The following is a 25,045-nucleotide window of genomic DNA, read 5'->3' as shown; positions in this document are numbered from 1 at the left end:
TTTTTCATCTATGTGGAATTTCTGGCGTTTTAAACACGCTAAACTACTTCAGCCTGTGACAACATCTTGCCTCCCGGAAACTGACGAAGACCCGGTTTACGTGGCCCAGAAAGCCCAAAGACAGGCAAAGAAACCGGCCGGCGACGGGGTCACATGCAGCTGATGTCAGCTACTCCGAGCCAACTCACTTCCGGGGGGCGGGCCAGGCACACTGGGTTCGTCCCGCCTCTAGGCGGAAGTGCTTGGCTACGGCTACGCCGTCGCCCCGCCTATTGGCCTTTGCCCCGTTGAAGGTGGGACTTCCTGTCTCGTGTATCCAAGGTCTTCATAAGTCAGTGCCGGCCCTGGGGAGGAGGGTGTCAAGAATGTGGTGGCGAGCCTGGCAGCAAATTAGCTGGGCCTGGTAGAAGGGTACTCACCTATTTATTACTGCAGTTATCCTTACTGTCCTCCCACGGCGTCTCCCAGAGGCCTTGGAGCCCTGAGAACCCAAGCGTGTGCCCGCAGGTTCCGTGAGGGCCATGGAGGTGCGGCCGCCAGCGCCACAGAGCTACTTCTGCCGGGCGCTGTGTCCTTTCCCTCGGGTTTTTGCTGCGGGAGCTGTGGCTGCCGATTCGGAGAACCAGAAGCTGTCTTCCCACGTCCCAGAGCCTGATTACCTGGAATCCGGATGGGACCGCCTCCGGGACCTGTTTGTCAAAGAGTAAAAGTGCCTAGGGTCTGTGGGGAGGGGACTGCGAAGAGCTGTCCTGCAACCTGGGTCATCCTGGGGTGAAGGACCCCTGAGTGATGTGGTTTGTTTTTGAATAAGATTTGGTGTTGTAATGTTTGTATCCCAAGTTTGTGTCCTCACATTGCCGTTTAGTAGTTCTGTTGATTGACAGGACAGTTTACAAATGGTAGGGGTGAAACTCATTATAAGTCAGAGCATTTTTAGAGAATATAGTCTTAGTGTAATCCCCCGATTTTACAAATTAGAAGAATTGGACCGAGCTAATTAGTGTCAATCTAGGTTAACTTCTATGTTCCCCTCCATCATAGATGAGGAAACTAAAGTTCATAGATTGTGATCTGGCTGCAGGTCCCTTAACAGTGGGTGACAGAACCAGAACCACAACCCTGTTGTCACTTGTAGTTTAGGTCTTTTCCACCACTGTGCTATTTCTTCACCATTTATTAGCTGTTTGGGCCAACCATAGGACTTCTTAGAGCCAAATAAATAAAATGGAGATAAATATCACCTATGGCATGGAATTTTTCAGAGAATGAAAAGGAGGCAAAGCATATTCATCTGGCTTGTTAAATTTTAAGCTTTCACATTTTCTCTTTTCTGAGTTCTGTCATAGGCCAAATTTTAGGTAAATGTTTTTGATCTTATTCACTATACAAGATAAGTACAGGGTTCAAATTATAGCAGTTTTTTCCTATTGGCCTAAGTAAGTATAAGAATTACAGTTTTCTGAGAAATTTTATTTAGATTTCTCTTGTAGATGCAGGAGCTGTAAAGACTCACTGATTCTGATTTCAGAGATGTGGTTATTGATAATTAGATAAACACCTTATAGTCTCTGAAGAAAGTGATTTAGTAATGTAAATAACATTTAGTATTTAGAGGGCCATTTATAGTAACATAATACTTAAAAACTTAGCTATTCATTAGAGCTTCTAGAAACATCTTCAAAGCTTTATTATCAATTCTAATTTCTTCTTTTGAGAGTAACAAATTGAATTAAACAGTGGTTTTTCCTTATGTTAGGTTGGTCTGTGGTGTCCATTGCACAGTGAGATTTCTCATTTGTTGCTTTTTATCATACAGGCCCAATCTGAGCATGGCATAAAAGTGAATTCAGAAAGACAGGTTTTGATTTTTTTTTTAATCTAGGATTTTGTTCTTGAATACATTGTCCTAAAATCCATAAGTTTGTGTCATTTCCAAAAGTTAGCTTAAAATTCAAAAAGGGAAATATCTTGATCCTTGCATCCAGCTTTTACAGATTCTTCCTGATTCCAGAGATGTAGTGGACTTGTAATAGTCATCAAATAAAACCACCTTCGAAAAAAACATTATTGGAGTATAATATGCATCTATTTACACATAAGTATATTGATCAACAAATTTTCACAAGGTAAACATAGCTGTGTAACCAACACCGAGAAACTGTTAGCAGCATTTCAGAAGCTCCCCTTTGTGCCCCTTCTAGTCACTATCTTCCTAAGGGTAATCAACCAATAGCTTGATTTCTAACAGCATAGGTTAATTTTGGCTGAGATTTGAGCTACTTGTGATATAACTGTGGTATTTAATTCATCAGGAGATTTTATTAATCCGGAGATTCTGCCCATGATGAAAAATGTGGTAGTGTTAGTATTGGGGTCATTTTGAATGTACTGTCTTTTGGAGAGCAGTATCCATAAACTAATCCCAAACAACATTGTCTTTTTGATGTCTTAGTGAACAGCAGAGAACTTCAAAGGAACTTGAGAATATTTATAAGGCGGCTATTTCAGCAGGCATCATTGGCTGGGCATATGGAGGAATACCAGCTTTTATCCATGCTAAACAGCACTATGTTGAGCAGAGCCAAGCAGAAGTTTATCATAGCCGGTTTGATGCTGTGGTAAGTACTGATACTCTAAAAGTATTTGAGGGCATATTGGTTTAGTAATTCACTTTACACTTAGCTATTCAGTTAGGTGGTAGGGTTGGAAGGGTTAAGATGTCAGAGTAAAGAAACAAAACCTGCACTTAACAACAGTAGACGTATTAATGCTAAAGAGCATACACATGGTTTGTCAGACTACTTTTCTTATCTTCAGAGGGATTACTACCATGGCTCTACTTTCTGAAATATATTTCTATCACTTCTCAGTCTTTTGGCTGAGATCAAGTATAGTATCTGAAATATATTTCTAATCCCTAGCTAAATCATCAAGGCTTAGCTGTAGCATATTAACCCCATTCACAGGGTCTCCTTGGAGGACACTAAAACAATAATTAGCATTTATAACTCTACAGTTTATAGAGTGCTAATTCTTTTGTTAGATCTGTACATCAACTCTGTTGTATAAGTGAGGAAGTTACAGCTCAGAGAGTTAGTTGTTTGGGTTTTGTTTTGTTTTGTTAAATTCTGTCAGCCTTAAAAGTTGTAAAAGTAGTACAAAGAATTCCTATATACCTATCACCCAAATTCTCCAAATGTTAACTTTTTATCACATTTACTATAGCATTTTCTCTCTGTATAATGCATATTATTATTTTTTGTGACTGCTAAAGAGTAAGTTATAGTCATGATAAATACTTCAGCATGTATTTCCCTGAAAACAAGGACATTCTTTTATATAACCACTATATAATTATCCAGTTCAGGAAATTATCACTGATATAGTACTGTTGTCTTATTTTCAGACTTTATGTAAATTTTGCTAGTCGTCTCTCCAATATTATTTATTTATTTAAGTTTATTCATTTATTTTGACAGAGAGTGTTCAGAGGGAGCTGAAGTGGGGGAGGAGCAGAGAGAGAGGGAGAAAGAGAGAATCCCAGTCAGGTTCTGTGCCAGGCTCCACGCTGTCAGTGCAGAGCCCAGTGTAGGGCTCAGTCTCATGAAGCATGAGATCATGACCAGAGCCAAAACCAAGAGTCAGACACTCAACCGACTGAGCCACCCAGGCACCCCTATTTTAAAAGTAAATAAAAATAATTTTTTTTCCAGGTCCAGCATCTAATACTGGATCAGATGTTGAATTTGCCTTTCATGCCTCTTTAGTCTCTCTTTTTTTTTTTTTATTTTTTTTTCAATGTTTATTTTTAAGGGACAGAGTAGGAGTATGGAAGGGGCAGAGAAAGAGGGAGACACAGAATTCAAAGCAGGCTCCAGGCTCTGAGCTGTCAGCACAGAGCCCGATGCAGGGCTCGAACCCACGAACTGTGAGATCATGACCTGAGCCGAAGTCAAACGCCCAACCTACTGAGCCACCCAGGGGCCCCTCTTTAGTCTCTTTTAATATAGAACAGTTTCTCTTTCTTTAACTTTCTTGATTGTGACATTTTTGAAGATTGGGGCTATTTATTTATTATTTTATTTTATTTTATTTTTATTTTTTATTTTTTTTAATTTACATCCAAATTAGTTAGCATATGGTGCAATAATGATTTCAGGAGTAGATTCCTTAGTGCCCCTTACCCATTTAGCCCATCCGCCCTCCCACAACCCCTCCAGTAACCCTCAGTTTGTTCTCCATATTTATAAGTCTCTTCTGTTTTGTCCCTCTCCCTGTTTTTATATTATTTTTGTTTCCCTTCTCTTATGTTCATCTGTTTTGTCTCTTAAAGTCCTCATATGAATGAAGTCATATGATATTTGTCTTTCTCTGACTAATTTCGATTAACATAATACCCTCTAGTTCTATCCACGTAGTTGCAAATGGCAAGATTTCATTCTTTTTGATTCCCAAGTAATACTCCATTGTATGTATGTATATGTATATATGTATATATATATACATATATATATGCACATATATATGCACATCACATCTTCTTTATATATTCATCCATCTATGGACATATAGTCTCTTTCCATACTTTGGCTATTATTGATAGTGCTGCTAGAAACATGGGGGTGCATGTGTCTCTTCGAAACAGCACACCTGTATCCCTTGGATAAATGCCTAGTAGTGCAATTGCTGGGTCGTAGGGTAGTTCTATTTTTAGTTTTTTGAGGAACCTCCATACTATTTTCCAGAGTGGCTGCACCAGCTTGCATTCCCATGTGGGCTATTTATTTTGTAGAATGTTCTTCAATTTGGATTTGTTTAATGTTTTCTCATGATTAGATTCCAGCTATGTGTTTTAGCAGGCATACCCTAGATTGGGGTATTAGTACTCCTTACTTCTTACTTAGATGTACTTAATGTACTTCTTACTTAGTACATTATATCAGGAACACATGATATCTATTGTCCCTTTACTGATGATGTTTACTTTGGCACTTGGTTAAGATGGTCTCTGCCAGGCTTATCCACTGTAAAATTACTATTTTTCTCCCTTTGTAATTTTTTTATTTTTTATTAAAAAATTTTTTTTGAAAGAGCACACGTGCAAGCAGGGGAAGGACAGAGGGAAAGGGAGAGAGAATCTCAAGCAGGCTCCACACCCAGTGCAAGCCCAGGCGGGACTTGATCTCAGGACTGAGATTATGACCTGAGCTGAAATCAAGATAATTAGTAAATGTAATTAGTGAATATCTTATGGATACTTATGAGATACTTTGAGACTATGTAAATATCCTATTTTTCATCAAATTTCCATGCTTTAGTTTTAGTATTCAATGATGACTCTTACCTGAAAGAGTTAATACTGTGGTGGTTGCGAAATGGTTATTTTCTAATCCCATCTTTCCTACACTTATTGCTTCATATTCAGCTTTAAGGAAGAGCTTTCCCTTCTCCTGTATTTGTCTTTTTATAATTTATTTCTATCAATGTGGACTCGTGGATTCTTGTTTTACTCTGTAGTTTATAATCCATTCTTATCATTATTTATCTTGATGCTGAAATTGGCCTAGATTTGGACAGTTGGAGCCCTTTAAACTAGCTCCTTTGTTCTTTTTATATGTCCCCATCGTTCTTTGAGCATATCTTTATTTTTTGGCATAGCAAGATGTTCCTGGCTCATCTTTTACTTTTCCAGTACCAGCCCCAGAGTTAGTCATCACCAAGGAGTTCTAGTTTCTTTTAGTGGAAAAATTATATATAAAACTAAGATTTGAGGGGCACCTGGGTGGCTGAGTCGGTTAAGCGTCCGACTTCAGCTCAGGTCATGACCTCACAGTTCATGAGTTCGAGCCCTGCGTCGGGCTCTGTGCTGACAGCTCAGAGCCTGGAGCCTACTTCGGGTTCTGTGTGTATCTCTCTCCCTGTCTCTCCTCTGCTTGCACTCTGTCTCTCAAAAATGAAATAAAAACATTAAAAAAACAAAGATTTGATGCTACATATGCTCACTTACAGGGATATCATGGCTTCTATAAGCCCTAGGAAATGTGTGTGTGCTCATATATACTTATGTACACATATTCATACACACATCTGTATCTATTTATTTATCTGCCTATTTGTTAAAAGCCACGAGTCCATACTGATACTCTTCAGAGAGGTTTTGACTTGCCCACTATCTTGTAGTAGTTAAGGATCCACTTAGGGATTCTCTCAAAATCTAGACTATATCCTCAGGATATTGTACCAGACTTGCTCCATGGTGATGTGGAGACAGACAACCTGTCTTCCACTTCTGACTTACTCCTTCTTGGCTGAATGATCTTGGTTAGAAACCTCCTCTCTGTGCTTTAGTTAAATCTGAAACACCTGCCTAAAAGAAAAATTGTAAAGATTAAATGAGGTAATATGTTAACACAACTTTTACATAGAACGTGGGCAGTAAATATCAGTTCTCTTTTCTTTGCTCTTTTCTCTATATCTGTATTACTATCATCCTTACCCTTTTATTTACCATTTCTTTGGTTCTTTTTTATTTTATGTTTTCTTTTTTCCAAGATTTCTTGGATATAAAAAGCATGTCTAATACTGACTTTATATTTGCCATGGCATTTGCCACATAGATTCTCTGTTTATGCCTCATTGATAGATTGCTTGGTTGACACTGGCAATTCTTAGTTCCTTTTCTATCTCCCGATAGAATAGGATGCACATGGGACTTTTGCTTAAGTTTCAGTAAACGGTATTTCTAGAGATCTTAATAATGTTTCTGTTTAGGTGTCCCTGCCTAATCCATAGCCATCCTTCTACCACAGTTTTAGAATAAAGAAGGTATTAAGGGGTCTTGGAACCTCACAGCCTTTTCATTAACTTTAGCAATCTGCACATCGTGCTGCCACACGAGGCTTCATCCGGTATGGCTGGCGCTGGAGTTGGAGAACTACAGTGTTTGTGACTATATTCAAGTAAGTTCTCTCTGAGTTGTGACAAAAGGTCTTAGTATTATTTTGGGAGCACATCTTTTGAGCAAGTGAGATTTTTAAAAACTAAACACCCACATGAAAGTGATTCATAATACCTTTTTCCCCAAGAACTTTTATCTATGTAAAAGATTGGTCCAGATATAGGTTTGCATCCATGGATGGAGGTCTTCCACCTATTATCAAAGTAGAGACAAGGTTTCTAAGTAAGAGAAATTCTTTGGTTCATTCTTCAACAGAAGGTCCACCTAGAAAACCTAGGGAATATTGGTAGTCGGGAACACATTGACGGGACCTAGACTAAGACCAGGAATTGACTTAGTAGGCATTTCTAATACCTATCACTTTAGTGAAAATTGTGGTCGAGAAAGTAAGGGGGATATGCTTTAAATTTTATGTTTTCTTTCTTCCCCCTTCTTCCCAGCACAGTGAATACTGGTCTAAATGTGTACCGAAATAAAAATGCCCTAAGCCATTTTGTCATTGCGGGAGGTAAGACATTTTTGTTCTTGTTTATGTTTTTCAGTCTTCTCAAATATGGTTTGGGAAATATTTAAGGACTTATAAATCAGAACTACTGAATTCTTTGGTTGACTTCTCATCACATCTCATTCAACATTCATGCAAAATGTATGGAGAGCATTATGCTTTGCCCTTGGTATACTTGGTGAACAAAACAGAAAAGGTCTTTGCTTTCATGGAGTTTTATAGTCTAATGTGGTTGGGGGAGAAAAAGGCTGCTGTGATAGAAAATAGCAAACAGGTGAAGCAATGGGATGATCAGGGTGAGTAGAGAAGGCCTTTATGGGGAGGTGACATTTAAGCTGATACCTGAAAAGTGTGAAGAAGAGTAGCTTATGCAGAAGGAACATTGAGGGTGAAGTCTCCAAGGCAAGAAAGTTCCTCAAAAGCAGGATAATAAGGCTGGAACATAGTCAGTAAGGGGAAGAGTGGCTTGAGATAAGTTTGGTGAAATTACGTAGAAAGGGACCAGATTTTTCATACTAAGTTTGGATTTTATTTTAAAGCTTTATGCCTCTGGTAAATGTGACCTCTTTAAAATGAACATTAAAAAATAAGTATTGAAGTATTATTTCCAGAAATGTAAATGTGAAGTGCCACATATACTCAAACACTCACTACCTCATGTAATTCTCTCACATGCAAAAAGGTACATATAATTCATAAAACATTTAAAAATTTTTTTAATTTGGAAATAATTTCAAGCTTACAAAAAGTTTTAAAAATAAAAGTAATACAAGGAACACCATATAACCTTTATATACAGAGATTCAGTTGTTTACATTTTAGCCCATTTGCTTCTTGTTCTCTCTTCTGAGTGCATGCTCTCTTTCTCTGTGTATATGTATATATACACACAGGCAAACACATGTACACATAATTTGAACTTAACAATTTAATGGAAACATTTTAAAATATAAAACTAGAAATAGGCATTAATAGCACTGGAGCAGCTGGAACTTGCCCTTTTTTAACTTGCCACCATTTTTCCATGGGTATTCTGTAGGCTCAAATGCCTATGTCCAAACCAAACTCTGTTTTCCTCCCCCAACTTCCATACTTGCTCCTGTTGTTAGGTTCTTTATAATTTACCATGTTAAACAAATAAACAAAAAACCTGGAAACCAGATAATGATATGGTTCTGCCTTTTAGCCTCCTCTTTGCAAAGTTCTAGTCCTTTAATTAGATTCCTTTAATATGTAGGGACTCTCACCTCCTCTTTCTTCCCACTGCTGCTATCTGGTCTTCCCTGTTTCTAGTCTTGGTTTCCTCCACTTCCACTGTTACCTTAGTTACTTTTTGGAAATATGAATGTGAGTATAACACTTTCCTGCTTGAGCTTCTTTCATAGTTTCCCATCATTCTAATGTTGATTCTTGATCTGGTCCTCACATACCACTCTTGCTCCACCCTATGACTCTACTCTTGATTTCCCAAACCCATCATAATCTTGCTTTACATGTATTGGTCCCTTTTCTTGAGCATGCCTTCCCACTCCTGCAAATAATTTTATTCAGCTTTTATTGAACCTGTCTTTCAAGGTTCAGCTTATCTGTCAGCTTTAGTTTCCTAGTCCCTATTTTCTTATTTTTGGGTCTTCAGGTGTCTTTCCCCTATATTCCCATAATTAACTATAAATATTTTAATCAAAGCACTTATGACTCTATGTTGTACCTGTTAACTTGTTTTGCTTCTCCACTAGATGACTTACTTGATATCAGAGAAAGTCTTCGCCTTTTATATCACAACTATTTGACACATAGTAGAGTAGAATAAATGTTCCTTGAATGTAAATTGAGTGTAAAAATTAGTAAAAAAATAAACATGATACAAGATAAGTTTTTATCTCAAACCAGCAACCACCATTGAATTTAATGGTATAACACTGAAGTAATTTCCCCTGAAGTCAAAATCACGTCAAGAATGTCTCCCCTCGTTATTATATGGCATTCATCTGGACATTTATAAATGTATATTTGACATCTGGAATGACTGAGTGAGGAGCTTGGCAAATCCTTTCACAAAAAGCAACAATAGAATTGGACATAATTATCAAAAACAACCATTTAAAGATGCTGGAAATTGACCACAGGCACACAACAAATCAGTAAGCATTTATCCAAGAATTTCTACTGAGTTTCAGTAAGAACATTGGGAGTCTGTGGTGTTTCAGCCTAGGGCTCCTCCTGCCCCCCTAGCCCACCGCTCTGTGATGCAGAAGTTTCTTAAGGACAGGCTGGAGGACTGGCTTTCTGCTGCTTGAGGGTGCTGACTTTATTTGGAGCAGAAAACAGAAAATTCCAAGCCAAGGGGTGTTGCTGAAAACAATTGCAACAGGGAAGGATAATATCACACAGCTAATCTGAGGTTTTGATACTATTTGGGGTAAGGAATAGACTGGCAGATGAGGCAGAATCTTAACAGGAATATCTAGGGAACAAGACAGCCACAGGGGGTTTTATTTTTTTTTTTTTTTTTTTTATTTTTTTTTTTTTTTAAATTTTTTTTTTCAACGTTTATTTATTTTTGGGACAGCGAGAGACAGAGCATGAACGGGGGAGGGGCAGAGAGAGAGGGAGACACAGAATCGGAAACAGGCTCCAGGCTCTGAGCCATCAGCCCAGAGCCCGACGCGGGGCTCGAACTCACGGACCGCGAGATCGTGACCTGGCTGAAGTCGGACGCTTAACCGACTGCGCCACCCAGGCGCCCCACACAGGGGGTTTTAATAAGATTCTATGTATCCCTAGAATTCTGGAAAGTTGCACACATGTGTAAGTATGTATTCATGCACACTATGGAGAGACTGGCAAGGCCCCTACTTATCTTTGGTTAGTTGTGAGGGTTAATTGTGAACACCAAAAGAAAAAGCCAGAAGAGATTTTAAACTGTCTAAATTTTGAATGCATTCTTCAACCACAGATACGTTGGTAAAGGATAGGAGCGTTACTAGCTTGGGATGCTTAAGCATAATTTCTGACAAATCATTGGCTGACTACTTAAGCCAGTGTGATGCCTAGGAAACCACGCATACAAATAAAAACTGAGCAACGACATTAGTGGCTGTACTCTGCAGAAAAAAGACTCCACAGAACTAGTCCGGGCAAGTCACTACATAGACAAAGAATTACAGTCATCCCCCCTGTGTGGGGGGTGTTAACTCCAGAGTTGCTATAATTTATTACCTAAAATGTCCAGTTTTCAACAACAAAAAAATCATATGACATGTAAAACCAGGGGATTAAAAAAGCACTCACTGGGAATGTCTCTGACTGGACCCATCCATTGAACATAGAAGACAAGGCTTCAAACCATTTTAAAGAAATATAAAAGTATGATGATAGTGACTTACCAAATAGAGAATATCAATAAAGACAGAAATTATAAAAAAAAATCAAATGAAAAGTTGAAAGTTGATACAACAATAGAAATTAAAATTTCACTGGAGAGGAGGAGCTCAAAACCAGTCTTGAGATAGCAAAAGAGAATTCATGAATTTGAAGAGGGATCAATATAGATGATTTTTCGTGAAGAACAGAATTTTTTAAATGAAGAGAAATGAACTGAGCCTGAGCAACCTATAGGACACCATCAAAAATACCAATAGATGTGTGAAGGGAATGTTAGGTAGAAAAGAGAGAAAGGGTTAGAAAAAAGTATTTTAAGAAATAATGGTCCTTCCCAAATTTGATGAAAAACATTAATCCACACATCCAAAAGGTTCAACAAACTCCAAGAAGAACAAACATGAGGAGATTCACACCTAAGCACATAATAGTTACACTGTTGAGAGAAAAATCTTAAAAGCAGCAAGAAAAAAATAACTCCCATGAGGAACACCAAAGAGGATTAGATTAACAGCTTATTGCTCATCAGAATGATGGAAACCAGAAGGCAGTAGAATGCATTCAAAGGCCTGAAAAGCATAAGTTGTCAACCAGGAATTCTGTTTCTAACAAACCACTCTTCAAAATTGAAGGCAAAAATAAAGACATTGGCAGATAAACAAACAAAGAAAAATTGTTACTAGCAGATCTGCCTTAACAAAAATACTATAGGAAATTCTTCACGCTAAAAGGATGTAATAAACCAGATGGTAACTTGAATCTATGAGAAGTATTAAAGAGCGTTGATAAAGATAATTATATAAGTTATTATTAAAGGCTGTATAAATATTTTTTCTCATAACTAATCTAAAAGACAATTATGTAAAATAATAACAAAATTGCAGTGTTAGACATACAGCATATTTAAAGTTGTATATGGCATTAATAGCACAAATGAGAGGGAAGGAATGGAGGTATGTTGGAGCAAGGAGATGACACCAAATAGTAACTTGACAGGAAGAAATGAAAAGTACTAGAAATGGTTAATATGTAGGTTAATATAAAATACTCTATAAACCTATTGTTTTCCTTTCTTTTAACTGTTTTTCCCTAATTTAAAAATAGTATTTGAAAGACTCCTGGGTGGCTCAGTCGGTTGGGCGTCTGACTTCAGTCATGTCATGATCTCACAGTTTGTGAGTTCGAGCCCCACGTCAGGCTCTGTGCTGACAGCTCAGGGCCTGGAGCCTGCTTCAGATTCTGTGCCTCCCTCTCTCTCTGCCCCTCCCCCACTCATGCTCTGTTTCTCCTTCAAAAATAAATAAACATTAAAAAATTAAAAAAAATAAAACTAGTATTTGAGGGAGTGCCTGGGTGTTTCAGTCAGTTAAGTATCCGACTGTGGCTCAAGTCATGATCTCCCGGTTTGTGAGTTAGAGCTCCACATCAGGCTTTCTGCCGTCAGCAGGGAGCCCATTTCATATCCTCTGTCACTCCCTCTGTCTTTCCCTCACTTGCATGTGCTCACATTCTTGCATGCTCTTTCTTTCAAAAATAAACTTTTTTTTTTTTTAATTAAAAAAAATAACAGTATCCAACTAAGTGGCTAAGTTGGTTAAGCAGCTGACTCTTGATCTTGGCTCAGGTCATGATCTCACGGTTTGTGAGTTGAAGCCCCACATCTGGCTTTGTGCTGACAGTGCAGAGCCTGCCTGGGATTCTCTCTCTCCCTCTTTCTGCCTCTCCCTTGCTCGTGCACATACACTCTTTCTCATCAATCAATCAATAAACTTTTTAAAAAATGCTAGAGACAAAGGACATTTTATAATTTTTTTTTATGTTTATTTTTGAGAGAGAAATTGAACAGTGGACAGGCAGAGAGAGAAGGGGACAGAAGGTCCAAAGTGGGCTCTGCACTGTCAATGGAGAGGCTGATGCAGGACTCAAACTCACAAACTGAGAGCATGACCTGAGCCAAAGTCGGGTGCTTAACCAGCTGAGCCATCTAGGCACCCTCATTTTATAATATTTAAAGGACCAATCCATCAAGAAGATATAACATTTATAAACATATAAACATATAAACTAACAACAGAGCTCATAAATACATAAAAAGAAACACTGAATTGAGAGGAGAATAGACAATAACAGATTGTGAAATAGACAATAACATATCAGGAGTTCAAGCCCCACGTTGGGCTCAGTGCTGATGGCTCAGAGCCTGGAGCCTGCTTTGGATTCTTTGTCTTTCTCTCTGACTCTTCCCCCACTCATGCTCTCTCTCTCTCTCTCAAAAAATAAATAAGCATTAAAAATTTTTTTTAAAATGACAAGATAACAGACAACTTTAGGAAGACTGACCAAGAAAAAGAAAATAGACACAAATTACCAAAATCTACTCAAGAAGAAATAGAAAATTTGGATAGCCCTACAACAAGTTAATAAACTAAATTGTTAGTTAAAAATCTTTTCACAAAGAAAGCCCAAGACCAGATGGCTTCAGTGGCTATTTGGGAAGTTTCTTTCACAAACTCTTCCATAAAATAGAGGAAGAAGGAACACTTTCAAACTTATTCCTTTGGACTAGTATTATCCTTGATACCAAAGCCAAATGAAGAAGATGAAGATAGCAAAGAGAACTACAGATCACTATCACTCAAGAGTATATACACAGGGGCACCTGGGTGGCTCAGTCAGTGGAGCATGTGAGTCTTGATTTCAGGGTTGTGGGTTTGAGCCCCATGTTGGGTACAGAGATTATTTTATTTATTTATTTATTTATTTGTTTGTTTGTTTGTTTTAATATTTTTTATTATATATATAATATATATATATATATATTATATATATAGTCAAATTAGTTTCCATACAATACCCAGTGCTCATCCCAACAGGTGCCCTCCTCAGTGCCCATCACCCAGTTTCCCCTCTCCCCCATCCCCATCAACCCTCAGTTTGTTCTCAGTATTTAAGAGTCTCTTATGGTTTGCCTCCTTCCCTCTCTGTAACTTTTTTTTTCCCCCCTTCCCCTCCCCCCTGGTCTTCTATTAAGTTTCTCCGGATCCACATATGATTGAAAACATATGATATTTGTCTTTCTCTCCCTGACTTATTCACTTAGCATAATACTCTCCAGTTCTATCCACATTGCTACAAATGGCCAGATTTCATTCTTTCTCATTGCCAAGTAGTATTCCATTGTATATATAAATCACATCTTTATCCATTTGTCAGTTGATGGACATTTAGGCTCTTTCCATAATTTGGCTGTTGTTGAAAGTGCTGCTATAAACATTGGGGTACAAGTGCCCCTATGCATCAGCCCTCCTCTATCCCTTGGGTAAATTCCTAGTAGTGCTATTGCTGGGTCATAGGGTAGATCTATTTTTAATTTTTTGAGGAACCTCCACACTGTTTTCCAGAGTGGCTGCACCAGTTTACATTCCCACCAACAGTGCAAGAGGGTTCCAGTTTCTCCACATCCTCTCCAGTATCTACAGTCTCCTGATTTGTTCATTTTATTTTAGCCACTCTGACCAGTGTGAGGTGGTACAGAGATTACTTTAAAAAGAAAAGTATGTACACAAAAATCCTTTACAAAATATTAGTAAACCAAATCCAGCAACAACCAAGGATTATATTCTATAACCAAGTAGAATTTATCCAAGGAATTTAAGGTTAGCTTAGAAAAGTATTTGACAAAAATCCAACATTCATGATAAAAACTCTCAACAAACTAGGAATAGAAGGGAGCTTCTTTAACCCAGTGAAGGTCATCTATCATCTATTAAAAAACCTACAGCAAACATCGTATTTAATGATGAAAGACAATGATTTTCCCCTAAGACTGAGAACATGGGAAAGCTGTATACACTTGTAATTAAGGTGTATACTTGAGATGAATACAGTTGTATTCAGCATTATACTGGAGACTTTAACCAGTGCATTCAGGCAAGAAAAAGAAATAAACACTAAGGTCGAAAAAAAAAAGTAAACTATTTACAGAACACATGGTAATAAAGAGTTTGTGTAATAAAGAGTCTGACTGATGTTTGGCTGCTGATAGCTTATTAAGCCTCACTACTCCCTCCCCCCTTTTTAACTGACTTTATTTTTTAGAATAGTTTTAAATTCACAGTAAAATTGGGCAGAAGATACAAAGATTTTGCATATACAATAAAACTTTGGTTTGGGAGCATAATTCATTCCGGAAACATGCTTGTAATCCAAAGCACTTGTATATCAAAGCAAATTTCCTCATAAGAAATGATGGAAACTCAGATGATTTGTTTCACAACTCGCAAATAAATATTCATATAAAAATGATTACAATACTGTAATATAATACAAATGAATAAGGAAAGTACAAAATATAAAGAAAAATAGATTAACCTGCACTTACCTTTGAAAATCTTTGTGGCTGGTTTGAGGGAGACGAGAGAGGAGGATTATTGTGTAGGACAACTTTAACTATTACTAACGGATGTTGATTACAGTACAGTATTAATAAACTCTTGTCATATACTGTATTTAATGTATTCAGCATAAGACAACAGAGGGAAGGGTCTATATCTGCAGGCAGCCTGACCTAGAATGAAGCAAAGCATTCCTAAGCTTACTCTTGTATGGAAAAGCAAAGGACTGTCCACAGGTGCTTTGAAGTGACAAAAAATACACTAGTGCCAGTTGTGGGCACCTTCCAATGTTCTGAAAAATCACTGATTTCCCATGCTCTGAAAAGCCTGAAACTGAGCATACGAGCATGGGAGATGATCACCCACAATCTCCCAGAGAGGGAGAAAGAGAGAGAACTATTGGCTCAGTTGTGATCATGTGACATTCAGTGTCAGGTGCTACTTATATTGCAAGTCTTTGCTCGTTTATCAAGTTGAAATTTACTAGAAATAATTGCTTATCTTGTGAAACATTCGCAGAACAAGTAAATTGCAATCCAAAGTTTTACTGTATTCCTCCCCCCGCCCCAACATACACACTTAAACATAGCCTCCCCACTATTAACATTTTACCCCAGGGTGGGATACTAGTTACAGTTGAAGAACCTACACTGATGCATCATTATCCCCCAAAGTCCATAGTTTCCCTTAGGTTTCACTCTTAGTGTACATTCTGTGGGTTTGGACAAATGTATGATGACATGTATCCATCGTTGTGGTATCATAAAGAGCATTTTCATTGCCCTAAAAGTCTGTTCCACCTATGTGTCCTGCCCACCAACCCCTGATAAACGGTGATCTTTTTTTACTGTTTCAATAGTTTTGCCTTTTTCTAGAAAGTTATATGTTATATAACATTTTCAAATTTACATCTTTCACTTAACAATATGCATTTAAGTTTCCTCCAGTCTCTTTTCATGAGTTGATAGCTCATTTATTTTTAGTACTAAATAATATTTCATTGTCTGAATATACCAGTTTATTTATCCATTGCCTACTGAAGGACATCTTGGTTGCTTCCGAGTATTGGCAGTTACGAACAAAGCTGCTATAAATGTGTGCAGGTTTTGGTGTGGACACAAGTTTTTAGCTCCTTTGGGTAAATACCAGGGAGTGTGATTGCTGGATCATATGGTAAGAATATGTTCATTTTTGTAAGAAACTGCCAGACTGTCTTTAAAGTGACTGTACCATTTTGTGTTCCAACCAGCAATGAATGAGAGTTTCTTTTGCTGTACATCCTTGCCACCATTTAATGTTGTCAGTCTTCTAGATTTTGGCTATTCTGAGAGCTTTTTAAAAAAATATTTATTTTATGGGGCGCCTGGGTGGCGCAGTCGGTTGGGCGTCCGACTTCAGCCAGGTCACGATCTCGCGGTCCGTGAGTTCGAGCCCCGCGTCGGGCTCTGGGCTGATGGCTCAGAGCCTGGAGCCTGTTTCCCATTCTGTGTCTCCCTCTCTCTCTGGCCCTCCCCCGTTCATGCTCTGTCTCTCTCTCTGTCCCAAAAATAAATAAACATTGAAAAAAAAAAAATTAAAAAAAAAAATATTTATTTTTATTTTTTATTCTTTTTTTTTTTGAGAGAGAGAGAGGGAGAGAATGAGTGAGGGAGGGGCAGAGGAAGAGGGGGAGAAGAATCTTAAGCAGGGTCCACACCCAGCACCGAGTCCTATGCGGGGCTCCATCTCACTACTGTGAGATCATGACCTGAGCCGAAATCAAGAGTCAGCTGCTTAACTGAGCCACCCAGGCACCCCTAAAAAAAAAAATACACACACACACATGTTTAAGTTTATTTATTTTGAGAGAGACAGAGTGAGCAGGGGAGGGGCAGAGAGAGAGGGTGAGAGAGAGAATCCCAAGCAAGCTCAACAGCATGGAGCCCTACAAGGGGCTCGAAATCATGAACCCTGAAATCATGAGCTGATCCAAAACCAAGAATCAGTTGCTTAGCCAACTGAACTACCCAGGCACCCCTCCCCCCCCCCAATATTTTATTTTGAAAAAAATGCTTTCTTTGGAAAAGAAGACTTGAAAAAAAGACCAAATTTATTACCATCTCTGGGTAATGTTAATTAAAGGTGATTTTTTTCTTGTTAATTTTAAAATTTAGAAAATTAAAAAAAAACAAATAGTACTTAAGACACATAAGTCTCAATTGTTTTTTTAAAAATGTTACTATATGAGATGCATTAGTTGTGTTGTGCATAGTGAGGGAGGAAAATGAATGACGTCCTGGATATACCAGACCAGTGGGAAGGAAAGGGAGCCTGTGCACTGACCACCTGGTGGCACTGTGGACCAAATGCCCACTTGCAGGCCTGCCTGAGGGGTGTGTAGCAGGACAGAAGGGGTGAGACTTGTAGCAAGGTACAAACTGCAGGGGTTTTTGTTCTTTGGGGAAAGCTTTTCTTGAAGAAGGATGAAACTGAAGAGATGGGAGTGAAGAAATTACAGATTTTTAAGGGGAGGTGGGCAAAAATGAAGCAGAATGAGAAGAGGTTGGACCCATAGAACCGATATACAAAAATTAGGTTTGTAAAAGGGATGTTTCTTCCTTTGAACCTGCAGTGTGGAAGAGAAACTAGCTGTGTTGGCATTTTATTTATTTATTTATTATTTTTTTTAACGTTTATTTATTTTTGAGACAGAGAGAGACAGAGCATGAATGGGGGAGGGTCAGAGAGAAGGAGACACAGAATCTGAAACAGGCTCCAGGCTCTGAGCTGTCAGCATAGAGCCTGATGCGGGGCTCAAACTCACAGACCACGAGATATGACTGAGCTGAAGTCGGCCGTTTCAACCGACTGAGCCACCCGGGCGCCCTTGGCATTTTAGATTCAGGAAATCTAGGTTGTGGTGATGTATTATCGATACTGGGTTCTGAAAACTTACTTAGCGGGTTATGTTCTTTTTATAGAAGAAAAATTTTTTAAATGGATTCTAGTACTTAAAGATAATTTAATATTGGGTTGTTTGTTTGTTTGTTTGTTTGTTTGTTTTAAAATAGCTGTCACAGGAAGCCTTTTTAGAATAAACTTAGGCCTGCGTGGTCTGGTGGCTGGTGGCATAATTGGAGCCTTGCTAGGGTAAGTGTTAATATGGTTTGATACTAAATTAACACAACTTTCATTAATGCCTTACTGTTAAAAATCTCATGCATTTCTAAAGAATAAATTTAAATCTTACAGCCTATAAAAGGCCTTCAGTTTTGTATTGGCTGTCGCTTTGACTGTCAAATTCTAATCTTACCCCAGTTGTTGATTTTACTTCCAATTATCACTGCTTAGATATCACTAACACCTGAACCTATTTGTAATTTGAACAATGGTATTTACAAGGAGCAGGAAAATAATAAACAATTAACAAGCACATTCTGTTAAAAAATTTTTTGTTTGATTTTGTTTGTTTAATAAATTAAAAAATTTTTCTTCTCCAGCTTGTTAATTTGAAAAAATTTGAACCTACAGAAAAGTTGAATGAATTAGTACATCAAACACCCATATACTCTTCTCACTTATGTTCACCAGTTAACATTTTGTCATATTTGTTGTATGTCTCTGTATATGTGTGGAATGTGTGTAAATTTCTTTTTCTTTCTCCTTTTTTCTTTCTGTCTAAACTGTTAGAGACCTCATAATTCTTCACCTCTGAATACATTAGCTGGTATCTCCCAGGATGAAATGAAGAACATTCACCAATGATACCACAGTATAATCATCACAGTAAATAATTTAGCATTGATTCAATATAGCTATCTAAGATATGGTCCATATTCAAAAATTTTCAATTATTACAATAATGCCATACATATATATATTTAATTCAGGATCCAATTGCATATTGCATTTACAGTTTTGATTCCTTTAAGCTAGAATAGATCCACTGCTCTTTTTCCCCCAGAAAATTTCCCAATTTCTTTTCATTATCCCTTCATGAGTAGATTTAGGTTAAATGTTTTCGTCAGGAATACAGTGTAGGTGAAGTTAGTCCTTCTCAGTGTATCACATCAAGATACATATTGTCTTCACCTATTGTAAGTGATGTTAATTACTTGGTGCAGTACTTTTCTATTGCTGTGTAACAAACTACCACAAACTTTTGTGGCTGGAAACCACCCGTTATTATATCACAGTTCTGTAGATCAGAAGGCTGAGGAGGCTGATGGGCTCTCTTTGTTCAGAGTTTTACAAGGCCAAAATCAAAGTATGGATGAGGCAGGCTCTTATTGGACTAGGGAAGAATCTGCTCCTACACCATTTAGGTTGTTTACAGAATCCTTGTGGCTGTAGGGCTGAAGTTATTGTTCCCTGCATGGTTGTCAGCCAGACACCAGTGTTCCTAGAGGCATACATATTCCTTGCCACAGTGCCCCCTCTGTGTTCAGACCAGCAACTGGTATGTTGAATCCTTCTCATACTTTGAATCTCTCTGACTTCTCTCTGCCACCAGAGAAAACTCTCTGCTTTTAAAGGGTTCATCCAGATAATTTCCTTTTTGATTGACTCAAATTCAACGGATTACTAACCTTAATTACATCTGTAAAATTTTGCTATGTAACAGAATCATGGGTATAATTTATAGTTGAGGAATTAGGGCAGGACAATTTGGGGGGGCTATTGTAGAATTCTGCCTACCATATTTAGTATTGACTTAAATTTCTCCACTGAAAGGCTTCTGTTATTCTCATTGTGATTAGTAAATAATCTTGGGTAAGACTATGTGAATAGCATGTTCTCCAGCTATCTTTTTTCTAGTGGTTTTAATGATCTATTATAACTGTTGCCATAATCAGTTATTACTGATGGTTGTAAAATGATTTGTTAGTTCTATCTTTTCTTCTGTTTTTATTAGTTGGCATTCACCTGAGTTCTCCCTTCGCCTCCACCTACCCTCTCCCTTTTTCTACCCTCTTTTCAGGAGGAAGTTACACTAGACTTATGGATTCCTTTTTTAAATTATTTTTAAAAATTCAGCATGTCATAATCTATCGCTGACATGATTTTTGTTATATTGTGTTTTGTTTGTTTTTTAGTAAATTCTACCCTCAACGTGGGGCTTGAACTCAGGACCCCAAGAGCAAGGGTCACATGCTCTACTGACTGACCCAGCCAGGCACCACTTGTTATATTGTTAATATACCATCTTGGCTTGAAGGGAAAAATTGTTGAAATTAGCAGCAAAAATAATTTCTTTTTCATTGTCATTAAAAACACATAACATAAAATTTATCAGCCTGACCATTTTTAAGTGTGTAGTTTAGTAGTGTTTTTATATTCACATTATTGTACAAAAGATCTCTAGAACTTTGTCATCTTGCAAAATTGAAAACTCTGTACCCATTAAACATTAATTCTCCCTTCCCCTTGTCCCCTAGCCTTTGGCAACCACATTTTTACTTTGTTTCTATGATTTTGACTACTTTACTGTTTTTTAAGTTTGTTTATTTAAAGAGAGAGAATGTGTAAGTGGGATAAGGGCAGAGAGAGAGAGAATCCCAAGCAGGCTCCACATGTCAGCATGGAGCTCGACACAGGGCTCAAACTCATGAACCATGAGATCATGACCTGAGCTGAAATCAAGAGTGGGATGCTCAACCAACTGTGCCACCCTGGCGCCCTGATTTTGACTACTTTAGATACTTCATATGAATGGAATCATATATTATTTGTCCTTTTGTAACTGGCTTAATTTTACTTAGCATAACATCCTCAAGGTTAATCTATGTTGTAGCATGTGACAGGATCTTTTTAAAGGCTGTAGATACCACATTTTCTTTATCCGTCTGTCAATGGACTTTGCCACTTAGCTACAGTAATTTTTCAAATGAGCTTACTTATGTTGTAGCCAGAGGGAACTTAAGTTATCTCAGAGTCAAAAACTCCTTTTCTTTGAGAACATAAGAACCAAACCCTTAACTTACTGTAATAATTGTTATCTAAATCAGTTTCTCAATGGGTAACTATTGACAGTGTGGGTGAGACTGTTGTGCCAGACTTTTGAACTTTAGGATGTTTTGGTGGTTCCATCCCCAGAAGCCAGTGGTATCCTTCCTCCAACCAAATATGCCCTCCACAGTTCCTGCCTTCTGGAGGTTTTGGTACCATTCCTGTTACAATTTCATTTCTGAGAAATCTTCAGTATAAAGCTACTTACTAGAACTTGTCACAAGTATATATTTTCCCAGTTTATCATTCATGATAAAACAGCCAATTTATAGGCCTGTTGTTTTTATACCAGTTAATTTTGGGAAGTTGCAGTGATTGTTTTTCTCTACTGTTTAGAAGACCAGGAAGGAAATTGCCTTAATAATTTTTTCTTCATTTGACAAGGACACTTTGTCAGAGTTCCTGTACCTGTCAGGGAATAAGTGGCTCAGTCGGTGTTGCTCCTGCCTTAGCAGACACTCACATGGTGTGTGGTCTAATGGCTGCTTTTTCCTAAGCTTTCTCTCTGCTTCCCCCTCAGCACTCCTGTAGGAAGTCTGTTGATGGCATTTCAGAAGTTCTACGGGGAGACTGTCCAAGAGAGAACACAGAAGGATCGCAAAGCACTCCATGAGCTGAAATTGGAAGAGAGGTAAGGAGCAGGTGAAGATAAAGGTACCTGACTTTCCTAGCCATTGTGGTGTTCTCCTTAACCCAAGTACTCTAAACCACCACTCAATTCAAAGAGTTTCTGGGGCACCCGGCTGGCTCAGTTGGTGGCGCATGCGACTCTTGATCTCAGGGTTGTGAGTTCAGGCCCCATGTTGAATAGATAAGCAGTCTGGTTTTTTCCATGTTTTTACTTAAAACTTTGATTTGTGCTAAAAGCACATACACACATGGAAATTTTTTTTTTTTAATGTTTATTTATTTTTGAGAGAGACAGAGACAGAATGTGAGTGGGTTAGGGGCAGAGAGAGAGGGAGACACAGAATCCAAAGCAGGCTTCAGGCTCTGAGCTCTCAGCACAGAGCCCGACGCAGGGCTCGAACTCACGAGCTTTGAGATCATGACCTGAGCCGAAGTTGGACGCTCAACCGACTGAGCCACGTAGGCACCACCACACATGGAAATTCTTAATATCTGTAGATCAGTTGTCCAAGGACTTAGGTTCTATATGAGAAAAAGCATTGATTTTGTAGCCAATTAAACCTTGAAAACAGAGCTTAAATCCCAGCTAGGCTATTAATTAGTTCTGTGACCTTAGTTTCCTTAATTTCAAGCCCTCAGTTTTCTCAGCCATTCTATAGGCAGAATCACACCACAATGCTCAATACATATTTGTTTCATTCACTCCTCTTCTCCATTGTAAGAGGGTATGTGAGATATGTAGTTTTCTAAGTTCTGGGATAAAGCATTTAAAATTATAATGCCAGTATAAAATCTGGTGTGGAGAATTAAAAGCATGAAAGTGTTGTTAGCTTATTTCTAGTTCTTTAGATGTCATAAGAGGCCTTTTTTTTTTTTTTTTTAATTATTTACTTTTGAGAGAGAGAGAGAGGAACAGAGTATGTGTTGGGGAGGGACAGAGAAAGCGGGACACACAGAATCTGAAGCAGGCTCCAGGCTCTGAGCTGTCAGCACAGAGCCTGATGCAGGGCTCAAACCCATGAACTGTGAGATCATGACTTGAGCCGAAGTTGGACACTTAACTGACTGAGCCACGGCGCCCCAGAAGCTTTTTCTTTTTCTTTTTTTTTGTTTTTTTTTTTTTTAAATGAAACTTTAAGAAATTGGAAAGGTAGGGAAAGTATACTGGTATTTGAATTTGATATAGAAAGTTGCAGAAGAATTAACATTTGTAAAAATATGAACAGATAATAATTGTATTTCAATAAAAAAGGGAAACCAGAGATAGAAAACCTCAAGAATGGCTAAAAGCAATAACTTGAATTGAATTACAGTAATGCAAAAATACTTTGGCAAAAGGAAATAGTGTCAAAAATTTATGTGTGTGTGTGTAGATATATATATATATATATATATATATATATATATATATATGATATTCCTGAGAAGAGTAATAGTAGTTAAGAACTTATATGCCTGCTTCTTTGCTTGAAAATAATCATAGAGAAGTTAAAGTGAGAACATAAAACATTGCCTTAGTGAGCTGAAAATGTAGAAGCCTGGTCAGGGCACCTAGGTGGTTCAGTCGATTAAGTATCTGATTTCAGCTCTGGTCATGATCTCACAGTTTATGAGTTTGAACCCTGTGTTGGGCTCTTTGCTGTCAGCTCGGAGTCTGGAGCTTGCTTCAGAGTCTATGTCTCTTTTTCTCTCTCTCTCTCTCTCTGTGCCCCTTCCCTGCTCATGCTGTGTCTCTCTCTCAAAAATAAATTTAAAAAAACATTTAAAAATTTTAGAAAAAAAAAAGAAAATATAGAAAACTGGCTATAGAGATATGGAAGAAGAAATGGTCAAACCTGGTTGTGAAGAGTTGAGAAGAAAGTCATAGATGACCTTGATAACCACTTCAAGGAAGACACTAATACTAGATTTAGAAAAAGAACTGATCTGTTATTTGGAAATTAGATTTTATTCCTTGTAAATACACATCTATAGTGTTGTCCCATCTGACGTTTCCATCTTGAGTTTGCCATTGTGCAGTTCCCACAAGGTCTGGCAACAGAGAGTTAATGAAGTGGCAGGGCAGTCACATGCCCCCCAGCCCTGAGGGCAACAGGACAGCCAGGTTGCAAGGCTCACACTTCAGCTCAGGGTGTTTCAGCTCCTGCACGATACCCCTGTATGAACTCTGGAATATCGTAAGGATCAGAGCTGCCGCCACAGCAGTGTCCATTTTGGTGATATGAGAATCGTAGTCAGCATGTGAGTGGAACAGGTTAGTAGAGCGAAGAAGGTCCATTATATTTAAAGTGCAGGGAGCAATGTTTGCTCATAAGTCACAGGGAGAAGACGACAAATACTATCTTTTAAAAAAATCAGGGCGCCTGGATGGCTTAGTCAGTTGAGCGTCCAACTCTTGATTTTGGCTTAGGTCATGCGTGTCCCAGGGTTGTGGGATTGAGCCCTGTGTTTGACTCCATGCTGAGCATGGAGCCTGCTTGAGATTTTCTCTGTCTTCCTCTGCCCTGCTCCCCCACTTGCGCACACACTCGCTCTCTAAGAGAAAAATAAGCTAAAATAAAAATCTAAGAACTAAAGAAATGGAGCAGTACTTGATATATCCTTTTCATTCTTTTATTACAGTAAAGCCAGACTGCAATTTACTGAACTCCTCCCTGAAGAAATTGAAAGTAGCTTACAGAAAAATCGATCCAAAGATGATGTTAAGAAAATTGAAGCACTACTAAATCTTCCTAGAAACCCTTCATCAACAACTAAACAAGACAAAGACTGAAAATGTTCTGGACTTAAAATTCATTGGCAAATTGAAGGGATCTATGTTGCCCTGTCCATTGAATGCCAAAGGCTAGTCTTCTCCTTGGCCAGCCTGCTGACGGATATAAGTGCTGGCACCTCTAGTGGCAGTGACTTGCTCTTATCTTTTGTTTTCACCAAGAATTGGGCAATTGTACACTCACTTTACTTATCCTTAAATTTAAATACATAGTCTTTCCTGATTGATCTATATATTTGGCATTGTATCTGTACTGGTCAATCAATACATATTTCTTTGCCCTGAATTTTGCAATAGTAAATTAAAAATTTCCCAAAATTGGAGTTGGAATCTGTGGGTTGTATGTTTATTCTTGCAGCCTTTTAAAAAGATACTTAGTCACTAGAAGGAGGAGGTATCACTAGGTAAGGCAAATG

The 25,045-nt window shown here is 38.1% G+C and overlaps 1 protein-coding gene across 1 annotated transcript; it reads left to right on the top strand.

Annotated features, from left to right (window-relative positions):
• Positions 1-295: 295 nt before the first annotated feature.
• Positions 296-24,956, top strand: TIMMDC1 (translocase of inner mitochondrial membrane domain containing 1). The gene is made up of 7 exons (XM_030328368.2): positions 296-703; positions 2,453-2,618; positions 6,871-6,959; positions 7,399-7,466; positions 18,289-18,367; positions 21,747-21,857; positions 24,479-24,956. The coding sequence occupies exons 1-7, from the start codon at positions 522-524 to the stop codon at positions 24,627-24,629; spliced, it is 846 nt and encodes a 281-aa protein (XP_030184228.1). The 5' UTR covers positions 296-521; the 3' UTR covers positions 24,630-24,956.
• Positions 24,957-25,045: the final 89 nt, after the last annotated feature.

This window comes from Lynx canadensis, chromosome C2 (genome assembly GCF_007474595.2).
Source record: "Lynx canadensis isolate LIC74 chromosome C2, mLynCan4.pri.v2, whole genome shotgun sequence".
Taxonomy (NCBI): Eukaryota; Metazoa; Chordata; class Mammalia; order Carnivora; family Felidae; genus Lynx; species Lynx canadensis.
This window is presented reverse-complemented; position numbering and strand designations above follow the sequence as displayed.